This window comes from Marmota monax, unplaced genomic scaffold (assembly GCF_021218885.2).
Source record: "Marmota monax isolate L192 unplaced genomic scaffold, Marmota_monax_Labrador192_F-V1.1 WCK01_AAM20220418_F8-fsc00004, whole genome shotgun sequence".
NCBI lineage: Eukaryota > Metazoa > Chordata > Mammalia > Rodentia > Sciuridae > Marmota > Marmota monax.
In genome coordinates, this window is record NW_026692881.1 from 19,981,058 (window position 1) to 19,999,813 (window position 18,756).

The 18,756-nt window shown below is 39.5% G+C and overlaps 2 protein-coding genes across 6 annotated transcripts in view; one reads left to right on the plus strand and one right to left on the minus strand.

Moving 5' to 3' along the window:
* Cfap43 (cilia and flagella associated protein 43) overlaps positions 1-1,101 on the minus strand; it is an 88,520-nt gene extending 87,419 nt beyond the window's left edge. For 3 of the 5 annotated variants that reach the window (XM_046449886.2, XM_046449885.2, XM_046449882.2), the window contains exon 1: positions 903-1,100. In XM_046449886.2, the coding sequence (XP_046305842.1) occupies positions 903-976 (74 nt within the window). In that variant the 5' untranslated portion in view covers positions 977-1,100. Of the gene's footprint in view, positions 1-902 lie in introns of all 5 variants that reach the window. The other 2 variants (XM_046449883.2, XM_046449884.2) reach the window with 1 other exon arrangement.
* Positions 1,102-8,298: 7,197 nt separating this feature from the next.
* Positions 8,299-18,685, plus strand: Gsto1 (glutathione S-transferase omega 1). Its single transcript, XM_046449893.2, has 6 exons — positions 8,299-8,506; positions 8,712-8,820; positions 11,803-12,025; positions 14,940-15,038; positions 17,577-17,683; positions 18,446-18,685. The coding sequence occupies exons 1-6, from the start codon at positions 8,473-8,475 to the stop codon at positions 18,597-18,599; spliced, it is 726 nt and encodes a 241-aa protein (XP_046305849.1). The 5' UTR covers positions 8,299-8,472; the 3' UTR covers positions 18,600-18,685.
* The last annotated feature ends 71 nt before the right edge of the window (positions 18,686-18,756 follow it).

The following is an 18,756-nucleotide window of genomic DNA, read 5'->3' on the forward strand; positions in this document are numbered from 1 at the left end:
CATAGATAAAGAATATGCAGCCATAATTTAGGCCTAAAAATACAGATAAATGAAGAAAACAAAGAGTGTAGTCCATGTAAATGATAGGTTAGAATATAAAAGGAATGTACTTTTAAGTGAGGAGTGCGTGGTTAGGTATATGCTGGAAGGAAGGAGAGTCTGAGATAAGAGAGATTCTATTTTTATTTAAATATTTAAGATAAGCTTTAAGACGCAGAGAAGGCAAGTGAAGGGCACTGGTTTGTTGAGTGACCTCAAGGAATGTGAAGAGACAGCAGGGTGGACAGAGGATGCTGTATTGAATAGACCCCGGGTACCAATGTAAGTGAGGAGATAAATACCACCTGCATCTGTGTGACGCTTTATGCTTTTCAGGGCTAGCTACGAATGCACATCAATCCAGTTAGTGGATGAGAGAAAACAGGATTTGACGTCCTAATTTTGTTTTTGGTGGTGGTGGGGGAATGTCGACAAATATTGCAAGAACGGAATGGGGGCTATCCGTGGGATGGGGGGTGGGGCAGGTGATATGTATGAAAGGCCAGGGAAACCAGGTCACTGCAGGCAACACTTAGCCAAAGAAAGGAAGTAGAAATGAAAGGTTGTGCAGAGGAATAAAAGGCAAGTGCGCAAGGGTCAGAATGGCAGAAAAATGGAAGGGGTAGGGGGAGGCGGGAAACCGTTAGGGGCCTGGAGTCCCTTCTTGAATAAGGGGGAGGAAGAGCGGTCATAAAAGGTCACACAGGACTGAGTCTGTGAGGAGGGTTGCGGGTGGCGGAGAAGAAGGCGAAGTTGCGGGGAGGACGGGTCTACGGAAGGCGATGAAGCGGAGGGTAGGGAAGACACGCAGGTCAGGAGTTTCCGCAAGACTTAATTTCGGCCGGGGGCTGTGGACGCCGCACCTCACCGACAGCGTCGCGCCGCTGGGGGAAGAGACAGCGTAGGGACTTTCTTCTCCTTCCCTGTTTTGTGCCATGAGCCTCGGCGGGGCGGCGGGCAGCAAGCGCCGGACCGAGTTGGGGTCTGTAACGGTTACTCGGCTGTTGGGGCTTCGAGGCTCGAGAAACCTCCACTGTTTACAGCCGTATCCAGGAGACTGTAACCCTGCGCCCATTAGCTCCGCCCTTTGCACGGGTCTTGCGGAGTCAAGCGGGTTGGTGGAAGTGCTTCCGCGTTTCTGCCAATGGGCGAGCGCGAGCGAAGCGAAGGGCGGGCCCCTCGGGACGGGTGCTGAAGTGGTACCATCCTAAGCAAATAATTACAATATGAATAAATCTCGAACAGCTATTATTTTGAGTGCTGACCATGCCAAACTTTGTTTCGAGCGCCATACAGACAATATCTCATTGACTCTTCATATGCCCCATCATCCCGTATTACCCACAAGGAAACTGAGAAGTGACTTACCCAAGGCTAAAAGCTGGTGGGACTTAAATTCAGGGCTAGACTAAATCCAGAATGTCCAATCCTCAGTTGCTGAAAAACACTTTCAAATGTGCTTTCTGCTACCTCAAGGAAGAAGACAGCTTCAGGAAGTAAGCTGATGAATCGGCCAGCAGCTTGTCATTGCTTCTCTTCTTTCCCCACTCCCTCTCTCATCCTCTCCTTTCTTCTCCTTTTTCCTTGACCCTCCTCCTTCTTTTCTTTATTCTTTCTCTTCTTTCCGTCTTGCCATTACCAACTTAAACAAAAAGCAAAGAGAGAAATTCTCCAAAGAAAGTGAAATGTATTTGAGAATAGGTGAGAATGGCAATGACAATACACGGATCATAATAAACTATAGGCATATTCCAAGAGATTGAGGCAAGGAGAAATCTTAAAGATAAAAATAAGGAGGATTACATCAGACATTTTGAAACAATAATCCTTTACTCCTGTTATTAATATCAAGAGCAGTGTTGGTCTGAGGTTGAACAGACTGTTGATGAGCAGATGTCCTAGTACATTTTGCATAAGGTGGTGGCCTCTTGCAAAGTTGGTTTGGTAAAGTCTTTTGTGCTAGTTATTATCAGGCAATCCTGTGAATGAGAATGCTGTCTTCATCACCCCCAGACTCCCCTCCCTTTTTTTGAGAAGGTCAATACTAGTGGTTCTATTTTGATTTTGACAAATTTCACATTTCTTTTACATCACCTTCTCTCCTTCATTTACAGAGCATCACCCATGCATTCTTGCATTGTGCTAGTTACTTAGGAAAAAAAAACAGATAAAATTCTTTCCTTAATGGTGGGATCCATGGAGGGATAGACATCATTTCATTACACATTTGTAGAGTTAGAAATTGATACAGGAAGAAAAGGAATGTGATCTTATGAGTACTTATATAGGCATCCTCTGCTAGTGACATTGTCTCTTGGGCAAACTTGAGCCAGCCTTTTGAGTCTTCTCCTAGACTCATCCTTGTACTTTCTTGTATAATGCTGTGCCTGCCACCTTATGTTCTTCTAAAGCATATACTGATTTAGACCTACTGTACATATAGTGAAAGCAAGTCTCAGAAAAGTTAAACTTTTTACCCCAAAGCTTACAACTTTCAAGTGGATTTTAACCAAGGTAGTGTTAACTGTCTTCAAGAATTGTTTCCAGGAGATGTGTAAACTTGTAAATTTTAATTAGGCCTTTAATTTGAATTGAGCATTTTTCAGAAAAGGAGGAAGAACAGAAAATCTTTCATGACTTGTAGAAGTTTCAGAACAAATAATATGGGAAGAAGTTACATTTATATGGAGATATTGAGTCACTTAGGAAGAATGACTTAGTGTTATTGTTTTGTGCATTTAATCTAATAGATTCAGAGTACATTTTAGAATATTTTTATAGTTTCTGTGGAGCATAATCTTATCATGAAATTTCTTTTCTGAGGTTTCTTACCTTTTCTTGAGGCTGCACTTGGTTGAAACATGGAAAGCAAACAATATTTCAAACATATGATTCTAGTGCTTTAATGGAAGGGACCAAGAAAGTTCACAAGAGAGGCTTGTAGCAACAGGCCCACTCCTAATTCCAAGGAAAGAATATAAATGGAGTTTGGGGCAATGGTGTACATCTGTAATCCTAAAGATTTAGGAGGTTCAGGCAGGAGTACAGCAAGTTCAAGGACAGTTAGGTCAACTTAATGAGACCCTGTCTTTAAATAAGAAAAAGGACTGGGGGCATAGCTCACTGGTAAATCACCCTTGGGTTCTATTCCTAGTACCACCAAGAAAAAGTAATAATAATAATATAAATGGAGACCTAAAAACCATTTGCTCAACTGTTTTAAATTGGTTCTTAATAACCCCAGGCACGGTGGTGCATGCCTGTTATCCCAGTGGCTGGGGAGGCTAAGGCAGGAGGGTCAAGAATTCAAAGCCAGACTCAGCAAAAACAAGGCACTAAGCAACTCAGTGAGACCCTGTCTCTAAATAAAAGACAATAGGTCTGAATATGTGACTCAGTGACCAAGTGCTCCTGAGTCCAATCCCCAGTACCTCCCCCCAAAAACGACTCAGTGACCAAGTGCTCCTGAGTCCAATCCCCAGTACCTCCCCCCAAAAACTGTTTCTTAAAATTTAAAAATCAAATGTATGATATGTCAAGGTCATTGTACTGTCATGTATAACTAATTAAAACAAATTAAAAAAATACAAAAAAATTTAAAAATCAAACACCAATTATAAGTATAGAAAATAAAGAATCCAAGTCAAAATGGCTTAAAGCTAAAAATTTTATTTAATTTACATCTTGTTAAATATTTTATATAAACAAAAACGTTTATAATTCAAATTTTCTGTGTTCATTTAATTATCAAAGGAAAGAATTAATATCAATCTTTATACATGTTATATTTAGACATGCATGCATTTATAAATGTGGGAATAATGGAATTTGTTCTATAATTTCACACTAATCCATGAGAACCCCTGGAATCACAAAACCAGAACCACAGAGAGGCAAAAAATTGGTCATTTTGATCCTGATGGGAAACGATACCTAGTTTATCAGGAATGAACACTGAATGAATGATTCATGCTCTCTGAAAAGAAGGAATGACAAATGCTTGAATCTATCTTTTCTGTTATCCAAACACTTTTGCCATTTAGACTCTCCCATACTCCTTAAGTAGATGTTGGCAGGGGCTCAACACACAAAATCTCACAGCATTCATGCAAGGAAATCTTGTCTCATGGACATAAAGCAAATATAAAGTCACAGCAGAAGACCTTTACAGTTATGGTGATGCTGGAGTAGTGCTGAGTGCCGGATCCCACACCGCAAAGACATGGGCACTCTAAAGTATGGCCCCGTGCCCTGGACACATGTTACAGGTTCTATGAATGGTACTACGCCAATAAAGTTCGACAAAATAGTATCTAGTGAAAGATAAAATAAGAAAAAGCAATGGAACTTATAAGAGTAACAAAATACAGTTAAAAACAGACAGAAGTTACCCCTGGTGGCAGTTGTAGAGGGAACAGAGATGGGTGGGGTAGAATGATTTCTGAGATGTCAGTGTTCTGCAAAATTGGATCCCAGCCAATTTTGCAGAACACTGACATCCATGGACTCTAACATGGACTTAATTTAAATTAATCCAAGGATCATTAGGGAATAAAAACATAAGTCAGTTTGCACTGTGGCATACTTAATATTTAAAATAGTACTTTGGCAGAGCATCAAGTACCAAGCTATTAGTCAGTCTTTCCATCACTGTGTCAAATACCTGAGAAAAAACAATTCAAAGAACGGAAGATTTATTTTGGTTCACAATTTCAGAGGTCTCAGTCTGTGGTCAGCCAACTCCATTGCTCTAGGTGAGGTGGAACATCATAAAGAAGAGCGTGGTACAAGTGTCTGATTTTGCATGAAAGTTTTGGCTATATTCTTGGATTTCTGGAATTCTTTGTAAAGTTTTAGAATAATATTGTTAAATTGTTGTTAAATTTAAATTTTTAGAATAATCTTGTTAAATTGTTAAATTCAATACTAACACTTTTTGAGTTAAAAGAAGAAAAAGAAGGAGGAGGAGGAGGAGGAGAAGGAGAAGGAGAAGAAAGAGAAGAAGAAGAAATATGCTCAGTTTCTAGAAGCCAGGAAGCAGAAAAAACAAGGAAAGGACAGGGTATAGGAAATACCCTTCTAGGATGTGTTCCCAAGAGACTTAGTTCCTCTAATAGATTCCGCCTCCTACGGTTTCCATCACCTTCCTAATAATCCATTCTAAAAAATTATTATTATTATTATTATTATTATTTTGTATCAGGGATTGAACTCAGGGGTGCCTTACCACTGAGGCACATCCCCAGCCCATTTTGATTTTGAGACAGGCTCTCGCTAAGTTACTTACAACCTCATTAAATTGCTGAGGCTGGCTTTGAACTTGGGATTTCCCACCTCAGATTTTTGGGTGCCACCATGCCTGGTCCATTCAAATTATTAATCCATCAAATGGATTAATATGTTGATGAGGTTAGAGCCCTTGTGTTGGAATCATTTCCTGCCCCACATTTAAACCTTGCCGCACTGGGGACCAAGCCTTCAGCTCATGAGTCTTTGGGAGACATTTCATATTTAAACTCTAAACAAGCATTTGAAGGTCCTGGTTCACTATCATTCCCACATTGAATGATTTCATAAAGACTTGAAATGTCTTCAAGAGCTCAGGTTTCCTCTGTTTTAACATCTCATAAAAGACAAAGCTCAACGGTTATACAGTTCATCACTATATTTTATTTTATACCTTTTCTTCTGATTTCCCATCAGTTTCCTTGGTCTTTCTAGGGACTTTTCCTATTGCTTATGTTCCTTTGTATAAGAGACAAAAAAACCATTTCCCAAAATATTACATGCTAGTGGCTTTTTCATGGATAGGAAACTGGCATGGTATGAAGAACCAGGTGTTGGGATATAGTCTATGATAAAAACTTGAGTCAACAAGAAGAATATGTGACTAAAGTGTTGAACATATCTGAGTTCAGATTAGACTCTCAGAGGTTATGAAATTTAGAGGAAAAAGCCTTCAGCCTAAAATTTCATGGTTCTTATTCTGACTCTTGGTAGGTATGCAGTAACTGGGAAGGTCACTTAGCTTCATCATCTGTAAAGCAAATTAGATAATATTTTCCTGGTTATGCTCCCAGGAGTGTTGTGAAGATCAAATGAAATACTGCACATAGAAAGGACTTTTAAATAAAACAGGCTATACAGATATTTGACCCTGTTACATAGTTGCAAGTCATTTCTCTTCCCTGTGGGGCCTGGGAAGGAAGGTGATTTACATGCAGGCTGAACTGCCTGGTCCAGACTGGATACATAGTAACGGGCTGTGCTAAATGTTTAAATGAGTGTACAGGATACTACAGGCAGATTAATTCTAAAGTTACAAAACACCCTTACAGTGTTAACTGGTGTGACCTATTTCATGTGCAAACAGAGAAGTGAAAAATTCTGCTCCATTTGTGTACAATGAATCGAAGAGCTTTCTACTGTCATGTATAACTGATTACAACTAATAAAAAAAGTGCTCCTAAAATTTTTATTTCCTTAAATAGAGTAAAGCAAGGCTCATGTTTTAAATTTAGTTTTATTTTTGCCTATTTAATTAAACAGAAATATGTAGTAATGATATTATTTATTTAACATTTATTCTGTGCCATGTAATATTTAAATGCTTTCTATGTATTAACTAATTTAATCCTTCCTTGAACTCTATAAAAGCATTAAGTTTTTACCATCCCATTTTATACGAGGAAACTGAAATACACAGGTTAGTGACTTGCCTGCTTCCACAGGGATAATAAGGGGCAATGGGTTGAACTGTGTCCACCAACAACTTCATACATACTGTAATGTCCTAATCCCCAGCACCTCTGAATGTGGCCTTATTTGGAAATAGGGCTGTAGCAGATGTAATTAGTTAAATTAGGATGAGGTCATACTGGAGTGTGACCCTAACTCAGTGTCCTGATTAAAAAGAAAAAAATTTGATGGACATGAGCACAGAGGATTCCTTGTGAAGATGAAGAAAGAGACTGGCTGAGGCTTTTGTACCTAGGGACACCAAAGATTGCCTCCAACCACCAGAAGCTGGTAGAAGCATAGAGCAAATACTCCTTAACAGTCCTCAGAAGGAAGCTACCTTGGTGACGCTTTCATCTTGGACTTCTAGCCTCTAGAGATGTGAGACATGTTTCTGCTGGTTAAACCACGCTGGTACTTTGTTACTCTAACTGTAGTAAACTAACACAGGGGGAGAACCAGGGTCAAAACAGGCAGGGAGCTCCAAGACTGCAAGCTTATCATCTCATTCTCTGCCCCTCCCATAACAGAGCCAAGCAAAATTAAACAGACATCCCCTTCCAGACCAGTCCAGGAGATTTCAGCTTTTAAAACTAGGCAGGCAAGCAAATGATTGAATAGTCTTTTTTTTTCCCCCCTTACGTGTATCATGGTGCCCCAGAAACCAACTTTCCTGATCTCTAAATTAAAGGGGCTGTTTGAGTGCATCCTCTGGCCAGACCATTTTTTCCGTAGACCCAGAAGGCTAAATCCACTCAGTTGGCTTCTTTAACTCTGATCCCGTTCTGTAATAAGGGTTTCGAAATACAAATATTTGATTTTTGGAAGCAGCACCACTCTTGGGAGGTTAATAATATCCACATTTGCACTCTTTCAGGTTAAAAGGTGTCCTGTGGGTGAGAGTAGGGGCAGTGTCCCTCCCAGTTGTCACTTCAAGCAAGTACTGGCAGAAAAAGAAAAAGGCTGTCCAGGCGGCTCGGAGACCTGCAACAAGCCATGGGGGTCTGGAGAACAGGAGCCTTTGGAGAGAGCTCTCTGAAATATTGAATGTGTACCTGCCACAGGTGCTTAAGTGTAGGAAGCCGTTGAACCAAGGGGGCGCTGCGATGCGGGCGAGGGCCCCCAGGGCGAGAAACAGTCCCAAGACCATGCCCCTTGAAAACCGCCTGGGAGCGCCTTCCTGGTCTGGGGTCAGGATGGTCTGGGAGGTAGGGAGGTCAGGGGCAGGGTCAAGGTCATAGGTACAGGGTGGACAGGAGACCAGTTTTGGTCTGAGAATTTTGATCTCCTTTTGTGCATTCCCGGTGGCAGAAGATCTTGGCCTGTAGGAGACTGACACGACAACCCCCTCCCGTGTTTTAAGGGATATCTCTTAAAACCAGGAGGCTGGATGGGGGCGCATCCGGCTCTTTGACTACATTGCTCCTCTAGCCCCTCGGCCTGCATCGCCGCGGCTTTCTTCTTAGGCTGGGAAACGGACTGCGCACGTCGGTCGCCGGCACCTATTCGGCTCGCTGCGCGCGTGCGTTCTCTCCAGAGTGCAGGCTGCGCGGGGTCTGGGGACACAGTTCGGGCGGAGTTGGCGGCAGCCGGGGGCAGGCACTTTTGAGCTGGGAGGGAGGAGCTACCTATTTCCTGAATCGCCTGCAAACTCCAGAGCCGAGGCGTGGAGAATTCGGCCGGCGCTGCGCCACGATGTCGGGGGGATCAGCCAGGAGCCTAGCAAAGGGTGAGGCCTGCCTGCCGGCAGGAGCGGGTGATCTCGGTGCCCCCGAGCCGCGTGTTGGGTGAGGCTACTCCGGGAGCCTAGTCGCGCGGATGGGGAACGGGCCCGGGCCGTGTTGCGGGGTTCTTTCCGTGGAGTCTGGGGGGACCGCGGGAGGCTGAAGGTCGCTGGTGCCGGGACCGTAACCGCCTCTGCTTCTCCCCGGCAGGAAGCGCGCCCCCAGGGCCGGTCCCGGAAGGCTTGATCCGCGTCTACAGCATGAGGTTCTGTCCGTTTGCCCAGAGGACGCTGTTGGTCCTGAAGGCCAAAGGAATCGAGTAAGAACGGAGGCACCAGGCACTCCCGGATCCTGCAGAGAGGCGACTGCGGCGGGCGGCAGGGCTGGGAATTTTGGAGAGGGCATTTGGAGATCTTTTTGTGTTTTACGACAGTATATTGTCAGCCTTTTGTGGGGAATATGGCAAATTACAGACCCTTTCCTCAAGAGGGAAAAATGGCACAGACTCCCCTAGTTTAGGACAGCTCATTCCATATTAACCAACATTTTATAAAGAATTGGAGAAGCTAAAGGTGCAGTAAAGTTAGTGATTTGCCCAAGATCTCTCTTGGATAAGATCACTGGCGATCATTGGCAGCAGTTTAGCTCTGGTAGGCCCCAGGTTCCTGGTTCCGTGTTTTTTGCTTTCACACCCTGGTGACTATTCATTCTTGTCTGGTTATTACTCATGGGTGCTCTATGGAGCCTTCCGAAACAGTAATTTGCCCTAGTACAGGGTTGACCCTCCTTGGAAGAGCGCGGAGTTAAATATCCTGGCTACACCCCGGTAGATTGTGTTGTTACTTTAGTCAACATAAAATAAAGTGTCTGGGGCTGGGGTAGTAGCTCAGTGATAAAGCGCTTGCCTAGCATGTGTGAACCCCTGGGTTCTATCCTTAGCACCACGTATAAATAAGTAAAATAAAGTTCCATTGACAACTAAAAGTATATATGTATGAATTGTCTGTGCCTAAAAATTCAGTCTTTTGCGAAGCCTCATTATTGAAACTATCAGTTGTTGACTGATGGGTTATTCATAATGGACAGGTCACTTGGTTTTTCTTATGCCTGGTGTCCATTGGAACAACTTCCCTTCCAGTGACCTGGGGAATCTTTTGAACCTTTATTAGATACCGGTGGTGTAGAAGGCTCTGTGGAAATTTAAAACAACGTTCTTAAAGGAGTTTTCCTTCTATGGGCTTAGAGTTTGTAATTTTAATCATCTAAGGGGAAAATTGGTTAAGTAGACACTTCTCCTGAAAAGAAATGTAAGATGATTTTGAAAGAAAAATTATTTTTGGATTAGCTACCACTTCTCTAAGACTTGCATTTCATTTGGATGAAATTATGATTTTGAGAACATAAAATGTTCATTATTTAGTAATGCTTATCTAAAACACTGTAATCTTTGCTGTAATCTTTCATTCCAAGTAAGATTAAAATTGGATTAAAAAACATTTCTTATACTTATGTGATGGATAATCTAGGAGTAGGACATAATGGATTCAGGGGATCAAAGTCATGAGTTATGTGACTCCCTCTGGAACCTTAGGTTGAAAACATCTATCTTACTGAGACAGTTTTCTAAAGAAAAATGAAATTATTTTACCATAATAGTGGGGAGGGAGGCTCTAGTGGGGGAGGTAGTGCATACAATAGAGGTCTACTATGTTGATGGATCAGTTTTAACTTTGAACCCCAGGAAACTTTTACTGGTGAAGTACTAGATTTTTACCACATGATGTAACTATTCAATTATGGTTTTCCCTAAAAGGTATATCTTCCAGCTTTGGGAGTGGGGGTACTGGTATATTGTTGGCTCAAAATGCCAGGCTACCAAAATGCATGTGTATTCTGAGAGACTTCTTGATGGCAAAAGCCCAGGATCTACCTTTTGTTTTCATAATATAAATTTTCAAAAAATGTTGATAATTCTTTGGCAGGGATTCCTGTTTTTCTTCATAATTGGCTGGAATGTGAATGCATTCAGTATTGTGTCAGCACATGAGCCTTTTAATACACACACACACACACACACGTTCAAATTGATTATTCGTGTGTTTCTACAGAGGATTATTTATTTAAAATCTCACGCCAAATACTGCTCTAGCTACTGCTATGCATGGAGAAACAGGAAACAAAGATGTTGGTGTCTATTACTTTTGAGTAATTCTTCTATTGGACACTGATCCAGCTTTGACAATTATATAAATCTGGTTTTAACAATTACATGACATTTGCCCTTCTTTTATTTCTTCTTTAATCTCTCAAGCAAGATACATGGTAGTTCTAATTACAGTCTGAAAATAGCCTGGACTTCACCTGTTTTTTTCCTTTTTTGGTTTAACTTGAATGCTTTAAAACTAGTTACATTTTAAAAAGCATAACAACTTATGGGGATTTAATTTGAAAGTTTATTTTGTGAGTGAATTTTTTAAGATCCCTTAATAACTCTTGGGGGAAAAAAAAGCAAGTTTTTTTTTTTTTTTTTTTGGTCGTTGTTGTTAAATTCAGAGTAATTGAATCAAAGTGAAAGAAACTGAATTTTATCATGTTAATTCTTGTATGGTGTGTAGTGGATACAATTCAATTAGATGCCCATTTCTTTGAGATCAATATCAGGATCTCAAAGAGATATTAGCACTCTTACACAATTGGTCTAATGCCAATATCCATCCATAGATAAATAAATCAAGAAAATGTGATAAGTACATACTGTTCCACCTTTAAAAAGGGAATTCTGCAATATGTGACAACATAGATGGACCCTGAGAACCTTATGCTAAGTAAAATAAATCACTCAGATGAATACTACATGATTCCACTCATAGGAAGTGGAATAGTCAAAACAGTTGAATAGTCAAAATAGTCATATTCTTTTTATTTTTAATTTTTATTTATTTGTTTAGGTATTAGGGATTGAACTCAGGTGCTTTACCATGGAGTTACATTCCCAGCTCTCTTTAATTTTTTTTATTTTGAGACTGGCCCACACTAGCCAAGGCTGGCTCAAACTTGTGATCCTCCTGCCTTTGCCTCTCAAATAGCTGGGATTACAAATGTGTGCTACCACAGCCAGCTAAAATATTCAAATTCTTAAAACAAACAAACAAACAAACAACAACAAAAAACTGGTATGGAGGAAATCAAGGCAGAAATAACCCCTAAAATTGGGGTCTGAACTAAGTAGATGGTGGGACTTAAAAATTTATACAGAAATACAGAAAATGGTTCAGTCTCTTCATAGTCTTGTATCTTTCAGGCATGAAATCATCAATATCAACCTGAGAAATAAGCCTGAGTGGTATTTCAAGAAGAATCCCCTGGGTTTAGTGCCAGTTCTGGAAAACAGTCAGGGTCAGTTGATCTCTGAATCTACCATCACTTGTGAGTACCTGGATGAAGCATATCCCGGGAAGAAGCTGTTGCCGGATGACCCTTATGAAAAAGCTTGCCAAAAGATGGTCTTTGAGTTATTTTCTAAGGTGGGTATACAAGGAATTTCAGTTTCTATTTGAAAATGCTTTGTTTTTTTAAGTAAATCAACACTGTAATTTATGATGGTTCAGTGATTTGGGAGTGGAAGACAATAGAGCAATATGCTCTTGTCAGCTTGATATGTCCCATAAGTCCTTCCATGATCTGGTTCCCTCTTACCTCTCCAAAGTGTTCTCTTTTCACTCTTCTGACATTTTGTTTTCCAGTCATTCTGCACTTTTCCCCATACTTGGAACCTTCTCTTTCTCAACTCCTGATGGACAAGGCTCTCACAGTCTTACCTGGCCTGGTTATTCCCCAGGCATCTTTCACATATCTGCCTGGGTATTGCTACCTTCCAGATGTCTGTCTGGGCTGGTCAGTGCTCTACTCTGTGTCCCAGATATGCTCACTTCCCTGTTGTGACACTTGGCCCTCGTAATCACCCACCATTTGCCCATGTATTGCACTGGCAATGTGAGCTCTGTGAGTGTGGAGGCTGTGTTTTGATCACTCTTGGTCCACTGCTTGCATTTGTGACCAGCTTGGCTACTTGCACATTGTGTGACTCTGAGCAAGTTACTTGTTACTTTGCCTCTTAAGTTCATCATTTTTAATTATTTATTTAGTTAGTTCATCATTTTCAAATAAGTATAATTGTTCCCATCTCATGAGGTAAAAATCAATTAATATGAAACACCTAGAGCAGAGTCTGTCTCATGGGACCTACTCAGTGTTAGCTCTTGTTACAGTCATAGCATCTAGCAGTGAGCATCAACTCTGTGTTGGCCCTAACTCTCAGCTGACTGAATAAATGGAATCCCTTAAGAAATGTTTACATCATTAATTAGCATCAACATGGATTTGTTAACAATTAGTATCAGCAAAGAAAAACCAGTGGATGTGTATGTAGATACCCAGAATAGCAATGTCCTACTACATCCCTTTAAACATTATTACCTTGGTAACATGGTTAGTATATAAAGGAATGCTTTGCCTCTAAAGAAAGAATGTGTTTTAAAAATACTTAAAATATTTGAGAGATTTATAGGGAGATCTTCTTGTTTTAGGAGTATTGCAAAGGTATAGGGAAGGGAGGAGAGAATCATGTGGCTTCCCAGGATAAGGGTCAAAGAAAAGCAGAGTGGCTGCTGTTAAAGTTGGTGGAAATGGAATGTGACTTTTACAAGAAATGTTGAGGTGTTTAAAAATTGGTTCCAAAATTCATTGTACCATCCAAAAAGAAAATGAGCATGAAAAGTAAAGCTGGAGATTCCCACCATTATTTCCCTGTTCACTTTCAAAAAAAGATGGCTTATGATCCTGCTCTCCTGGCCACAGCTCATTAGTCCAGAAATAAACCCCAATCCCGCCTTGCCATACCTGGCTAGTCATCTTCTCTCCTGGGAATTTAGAAATTTTGACACAGAAACTAATTCAGTAAAGGTGTTAAGGAAAAAAAAAACAAGTGGATATGTGTGTGTCAGTATAAATCAGTATAAAATAGATAAAGGAGACTTGAAAAATCAAAGCCACAGAAGTTCATCTTTAGGGGAAGCAAAAATGGAAGAGCATTGAGTGGAAACTGATATACGGAAAACAAGAAGAGACAAAAGGTAAGGCAAGTGAAGATGGAAATGCAGACAGAACCAGTAAATCAGGTAGAGATGGAAATGCAGACAACTGTTGCCTGCAAACCTTCAGTTCCAAAAGGGCAAGCTGTACTGACATTGATGGGATTTCATGAGATTCTAATGTTTTTACAAGTACCTGTTTATTTAAATCGGATTAAGTGTGCTTCTCTGAATGAGATCTTAAAGACCAAATATTAAAATACAGAAATAATGAGCATGAAAAGTAAAATTGGAGATTCAGTGCTTTCACTACAAGCATTGAAGCATCTGATACTACACCTGTCATGTCTTTAGGTAATCCCGTTTGTACCACCTCTTTATGTAGAAAGGTAGAACTCAGAAAAATGCCTTTCCCCAGTTCCCTCTACCACTGGGGCCATTGCCTGTGATCTAGGTTCTTCCTATCACACACGTTAGCATTCAATTCAGACATGATATGAAGCTTGGTAAGGGTCGCTGGTGCTGCTGGTGGCAGAGCTTCCAGCTCTCAGGTGCAGTGGAGGTTACAAGATTAAATTCCAGAACAATAATGGCACGGGGGGCTAGCAGCACTAGTGATAACCTCAGAATCCACTTACTGGCAGCAGCATGAGCTGTAACATTAATGCTCAGTTGCCACTGGCAGCAGTGGGCACCTCCCATTAGGCCAGTTCTCAGATTTTGGAGTGTTCTTAGATCCAGGTCTGTTTATTCGGCCTCCCAACAATCCTTTTTTTTTTAATTTTATTTTTTTTATTAGTTGTTCAAAACATTACATAGCTCTTAACATATCATATTTAATACATTTGATTCAAGTGGGTTATGAACTCCCATTTTTACCCCATATACAGATTGCAGAATCACATTGGTTATACATCCACGTTTTTACATACTGCCATACTATTCTATTGTATTCTGCTGCCTTTCCTATCCTCTACTATCCCCCCTCCCCTCCCCGCCTCCCAATAATCCTATGAGCAATTCATAAAATCCTAACCAACATATCATCTTAGTCTACAAAACTGTTTCTAAGATCATTCTGTGGCCTTTGTTAATGTAGGGACTTGGTGCACCTGAGACATTTTTGGAATATCATACTATAAGAATTTTATTGTTTTTTTGTTTTTGTACTGGGGATTGAAGCCAGGGGCACTTTACCAATGAGCTCCATCCTCAGCCCTTTTGATTTTTTTATTTAGAGACAGGTTCTCACTAAGTTCCTTAGGGCCTAAATTAATCATGTTTTTATGTAGGAGTGCTAAGGTAGTGAGCCTCAAACTGATTCACTAAGAAATCATTCTCTCCCTAGGTACCATCTTTGATGGCAAACTTTATTAAAGGGCAAAATAAAGAAAACTGGTCTGGCCTAAAAGAAGAATTGAAGAAAGAATTCAGCAAGCTAGAGGAGGTAATCGTTTCTCATATCTTTGATCATGATACAAGATACTCTATATCTACCTCCTTTTCCTTTTACTCTTTTTTTCATACTTCCATTTCCCAAGTCACTTTATGGCAATTAGGAAGAATTCAAAATAAAAAAATTAATTTAAAGTTGATTGCTGTAAGATGTTCTGCTTATGATATAAACCCAAACACCCAAAAGCACTGTCAAAGGTTTGTTTTTAAAATACTTTGTTAAATTGACATTAAAATAACAAAGAAAAGAGAAAAATATTATACACATCTCCACAATTTGTCACCTGTTTCCATTTTTACATTCTTGTTTCCAGTCTTTGTCTATATTTTTAAAAAATGTGATCAGAGCATGGATGTCATTGTGTTTTCCCCCCACTTGGTATTATATAATAAAACTTTTCTCACTGCAAAAAGATTGCCATGAACCACACAAACACTTGAGGAAGCCCAGATGTGTTTTGTCTTTTTTGGAGAGGCTGTAATATAGGCTTGAGACAGAGCCTTCCTCTTAGCCTTGAGATATTCCATTCATACACAGCCTTAAGTTTTACTGAGAGAATTCACACTTGCTGTCATTTATGGGAATGAGTACCGAAGTTTACTGTGAGTTTTTCCTGAAACTTTTTTCATGGAGTTTCAATTTGCTAATTTTTAAAAAAATCGTGTTTAATTTTTTTGGCATCTGTTACATCTACTGAAATGTTCACAGAATTCTCCCCTTTTATCTGGTGAATGTGGTGCTACTGATAGATTTTTCTGGTGTCTAACCAAACTAACATAACTGAGATAAAACCTTGTTCTCAATGGACTTTCCTATGTACTGTAGTTCATAAAGTTAATATAATCCTTAATAAAGTTTTGTACATGTGTTCCTAACTGAACTGACCCATAATCTATTCTCACAGTATCTTCAATTGTTTTGTTGTCTGGAAATAGTCTAACTTCTTTTTTCTTGTACTGGGTATAGAAGCCAGAGGGGTGCTTTCTCACTGCGGGGTACATCTCCAGCCCTTTTTATTTGTTTGAGACAGAGTCTGTACTGGCCTTGTATATGCCATCTTACCTCGACCTCCTGAACAGCTGGGATTACAGGCTGATCTAACCTCTTAAAATGAGTTGGGTAATGTTCCCTAATTTTTTCTAATCTGGCTGTTTCTGTAAAACATTTGAGCCTGGTGTCTTTTTTTACAGAAGTAGATTTTTCATTACCAGTTAAATTTTCTTAATGGTAATTGATGGGGGCAGGGGTTATATTTCTTCCTGAATGATTTTATATTCTTCTGTTGGACAGTGTAAAAGCTGCAAAGATGCAGAACATAATTCTTTAGATAATTGCATTTTAGTAGTATTTACTGAGATGAATAGTTGGGTAGATATAATCAATCAAAAATGCATAATGTTACATGGGCCCTAAGAAAAATTCTGGAGTTTATTTATAAAGGGAAACATTTCTTGGTGCTTGTTTAGTTAGCCAGACAAGAGTCTCAATTTTCCCCTTTGGCAAAACCTTAATGTCAATTCACTTTCTTAAATTTCAGAAACATCCTGTTTGTGCTTGGTTTTCAAGTAATTGTCATCTGTTTTACAGTATTTTTCCTGTATATTTCCATTTGTTTAATCCAGTCTATTTCTGGTATATTGAAGACATTTCTTAATTGAAAAAACTGCAACCAGAGAAGCACCCAAAGCATATGAGTACTACATGATGGATTTTCTCAAAGTGAACACAATCATGGTAGCAGACCCATATCAAGAACCAGAATATCAGTTTGGGTTCTTTTTGTGCTTTATACAAATGGAATGATATAATACACACTCTTTTGGATTTGATGTCTTTCGTTCAATATTAAGTTTACGTTGTGTAGTTCTTTCCTGTTCTTTGTACAGTGTTCTACAGTTTGACTACAACACAACTTATCTAATGTAATCCCAATTAACATTTTCACATTTGAACTATTACAGAATTTTGATTGACTTATGTTACATTTCCAAGTAGAACTGCCAGGTTACAGAGTATGCGTGCTGCTAAAACCTGTTATACCAATTTATACTCTTACCAGCAATGGTTCCATCTTGTTCATTTAGCCATTCTAACTGATACACAGTGCAATTGCTTTTTAGTTTTAATTGCATTTCCATGACAACTAATGTAGCTGAGCCCCTTTCAAATGATTATTGGCCATCTGGACATCCTCTTGCTCATTTTTCTAATGAATTTTTTGCCATTTTTCTTACTGACTCCCAGTTATTTCTACATTCTGCATGTAAGTCCTGCATTTTACAGGGATCTTATGCTTTGTGACCTGTTTTTCTCCATTTTTCAGATTATTTTGTTCATCGTTTCTTTTTATGCCAATCCAATGGACTCTAAAGCTGTTTAAACTTTTGATCAGACAAAAACCCAACTTGGATATGTCAAAATAAGAGATGTTGCTCTCATATGCTTTACTTAATTTGCCTTCATTGTTTCTGATGATGATTCTTACTAGATGCACAAATTACCAGTACTCTTTATGTTTTTAATGTTCAGGTTCTGACTAATAAGAAGACAACCTTCTTTGGTGGCAATTCTGTGTCTATGATTGATTATCTCATCTGGCCCTGGTTTGAACGGCTGGAAGCAATGGAGCTAAATGAGTAAGACCTTCAAATATTATGTCCATGATTTAGGATAGTTGAAATAGTACACATTGTACTTTTTCTGAACAAATAAAAGTTAAAAAAAAATAAAATTAAAATATTTAATACAACTGGTATGCATGAAAACAGACAGGAGGGTCCCATGCTATCTAAAGCAAGTCATATACTTACATTTGCTACTCCTTGGAGGGTGTGACATGGAATAAAATGCTTCATAATTTACTTCTTCCCTCTGGATTAAAAATCCATAGGATGTACATTTTTATAAGGATGTTTTGCAGGATTCTATGACCAGGGTTAACCTCCCAATTACCAATAAGATTTCCACGCTATTTTCTAAAATGTTTTGAGTTTTGTCAGCCAGCCACCCTGACATTCTCCCACTTCTTAGAGACTACAGCTATTTAGGATTACTTTTTAGTTACAATCTGGTGATAGAATAATTAAAATTTAACATTCTTGTTTGTCTTCCAAATTCTCTCTTAAAAAGCTATCAGTCTCTCAGTTTGGACAAGTGCTTATGCAAACTGAGCAAGTCACTTTACTCTCAGATTCCTGTTCTATAAAACAAAGAGCTCTGTGATACCTTTAAAATCTAATAGTCTGTGATTACATGCACTTTAAGGAAATGTTTTTAATCTTTAAAAAGGTTAGAGGAAAACAAAATTAAATTGCAGACAAGGATAATTATCTTTAGAAGATTTTGTGATGCCAATCTAGTTTACCTAGCTCACACCTTTTTCTGGCTTCCTTCCACAGGTGTGTAGCCCACACTCCAAAACTTAAGCTCTGGATAGCAGCCATGAAGAAAGATCCCACAGTATCAGCCCTCCTCCATGATGTGAAGACTCATCAAGGATTCTTAGGCCTCTACTTACAGAACAGCCTGGAGGCCTTTGACTATGGGCTCTAAAGTGGGCAAAAATCAACAGTGAAGTTATGTCTAATATTTTACTTCACCTATGTGTATAATAACATGCTTTCATTTTATCAAGTGCATTCCCTTGGCTCATTTGACTAATTTGACATATGATCTAACTAAGGAGTCTCCTCAAGGCCCTCCTAGAGAA

Coding starts and splice junctions, on each gene's coding strand:
- Gsto1 (XM_046449893.2), top strand. CDS start 8,473: ATGTCGGGGGGATCAGCCAGGAGCCTAGCAAAGG. Junction 15,039..17,576: donor AATTCAGCAAGCTAGAGGAG/GTAATCGTTTCT, acceptor TTTAATGTTCAG/GTTCTGACTAATAAGAAGAC. Junction 17,684..18,445: donor GAAGCAATGGAGCTAAATGA/GTAAGACCTTCA, acceptor TTCCTTCCACAG/GTGTGTAGCCCACACTCCAA.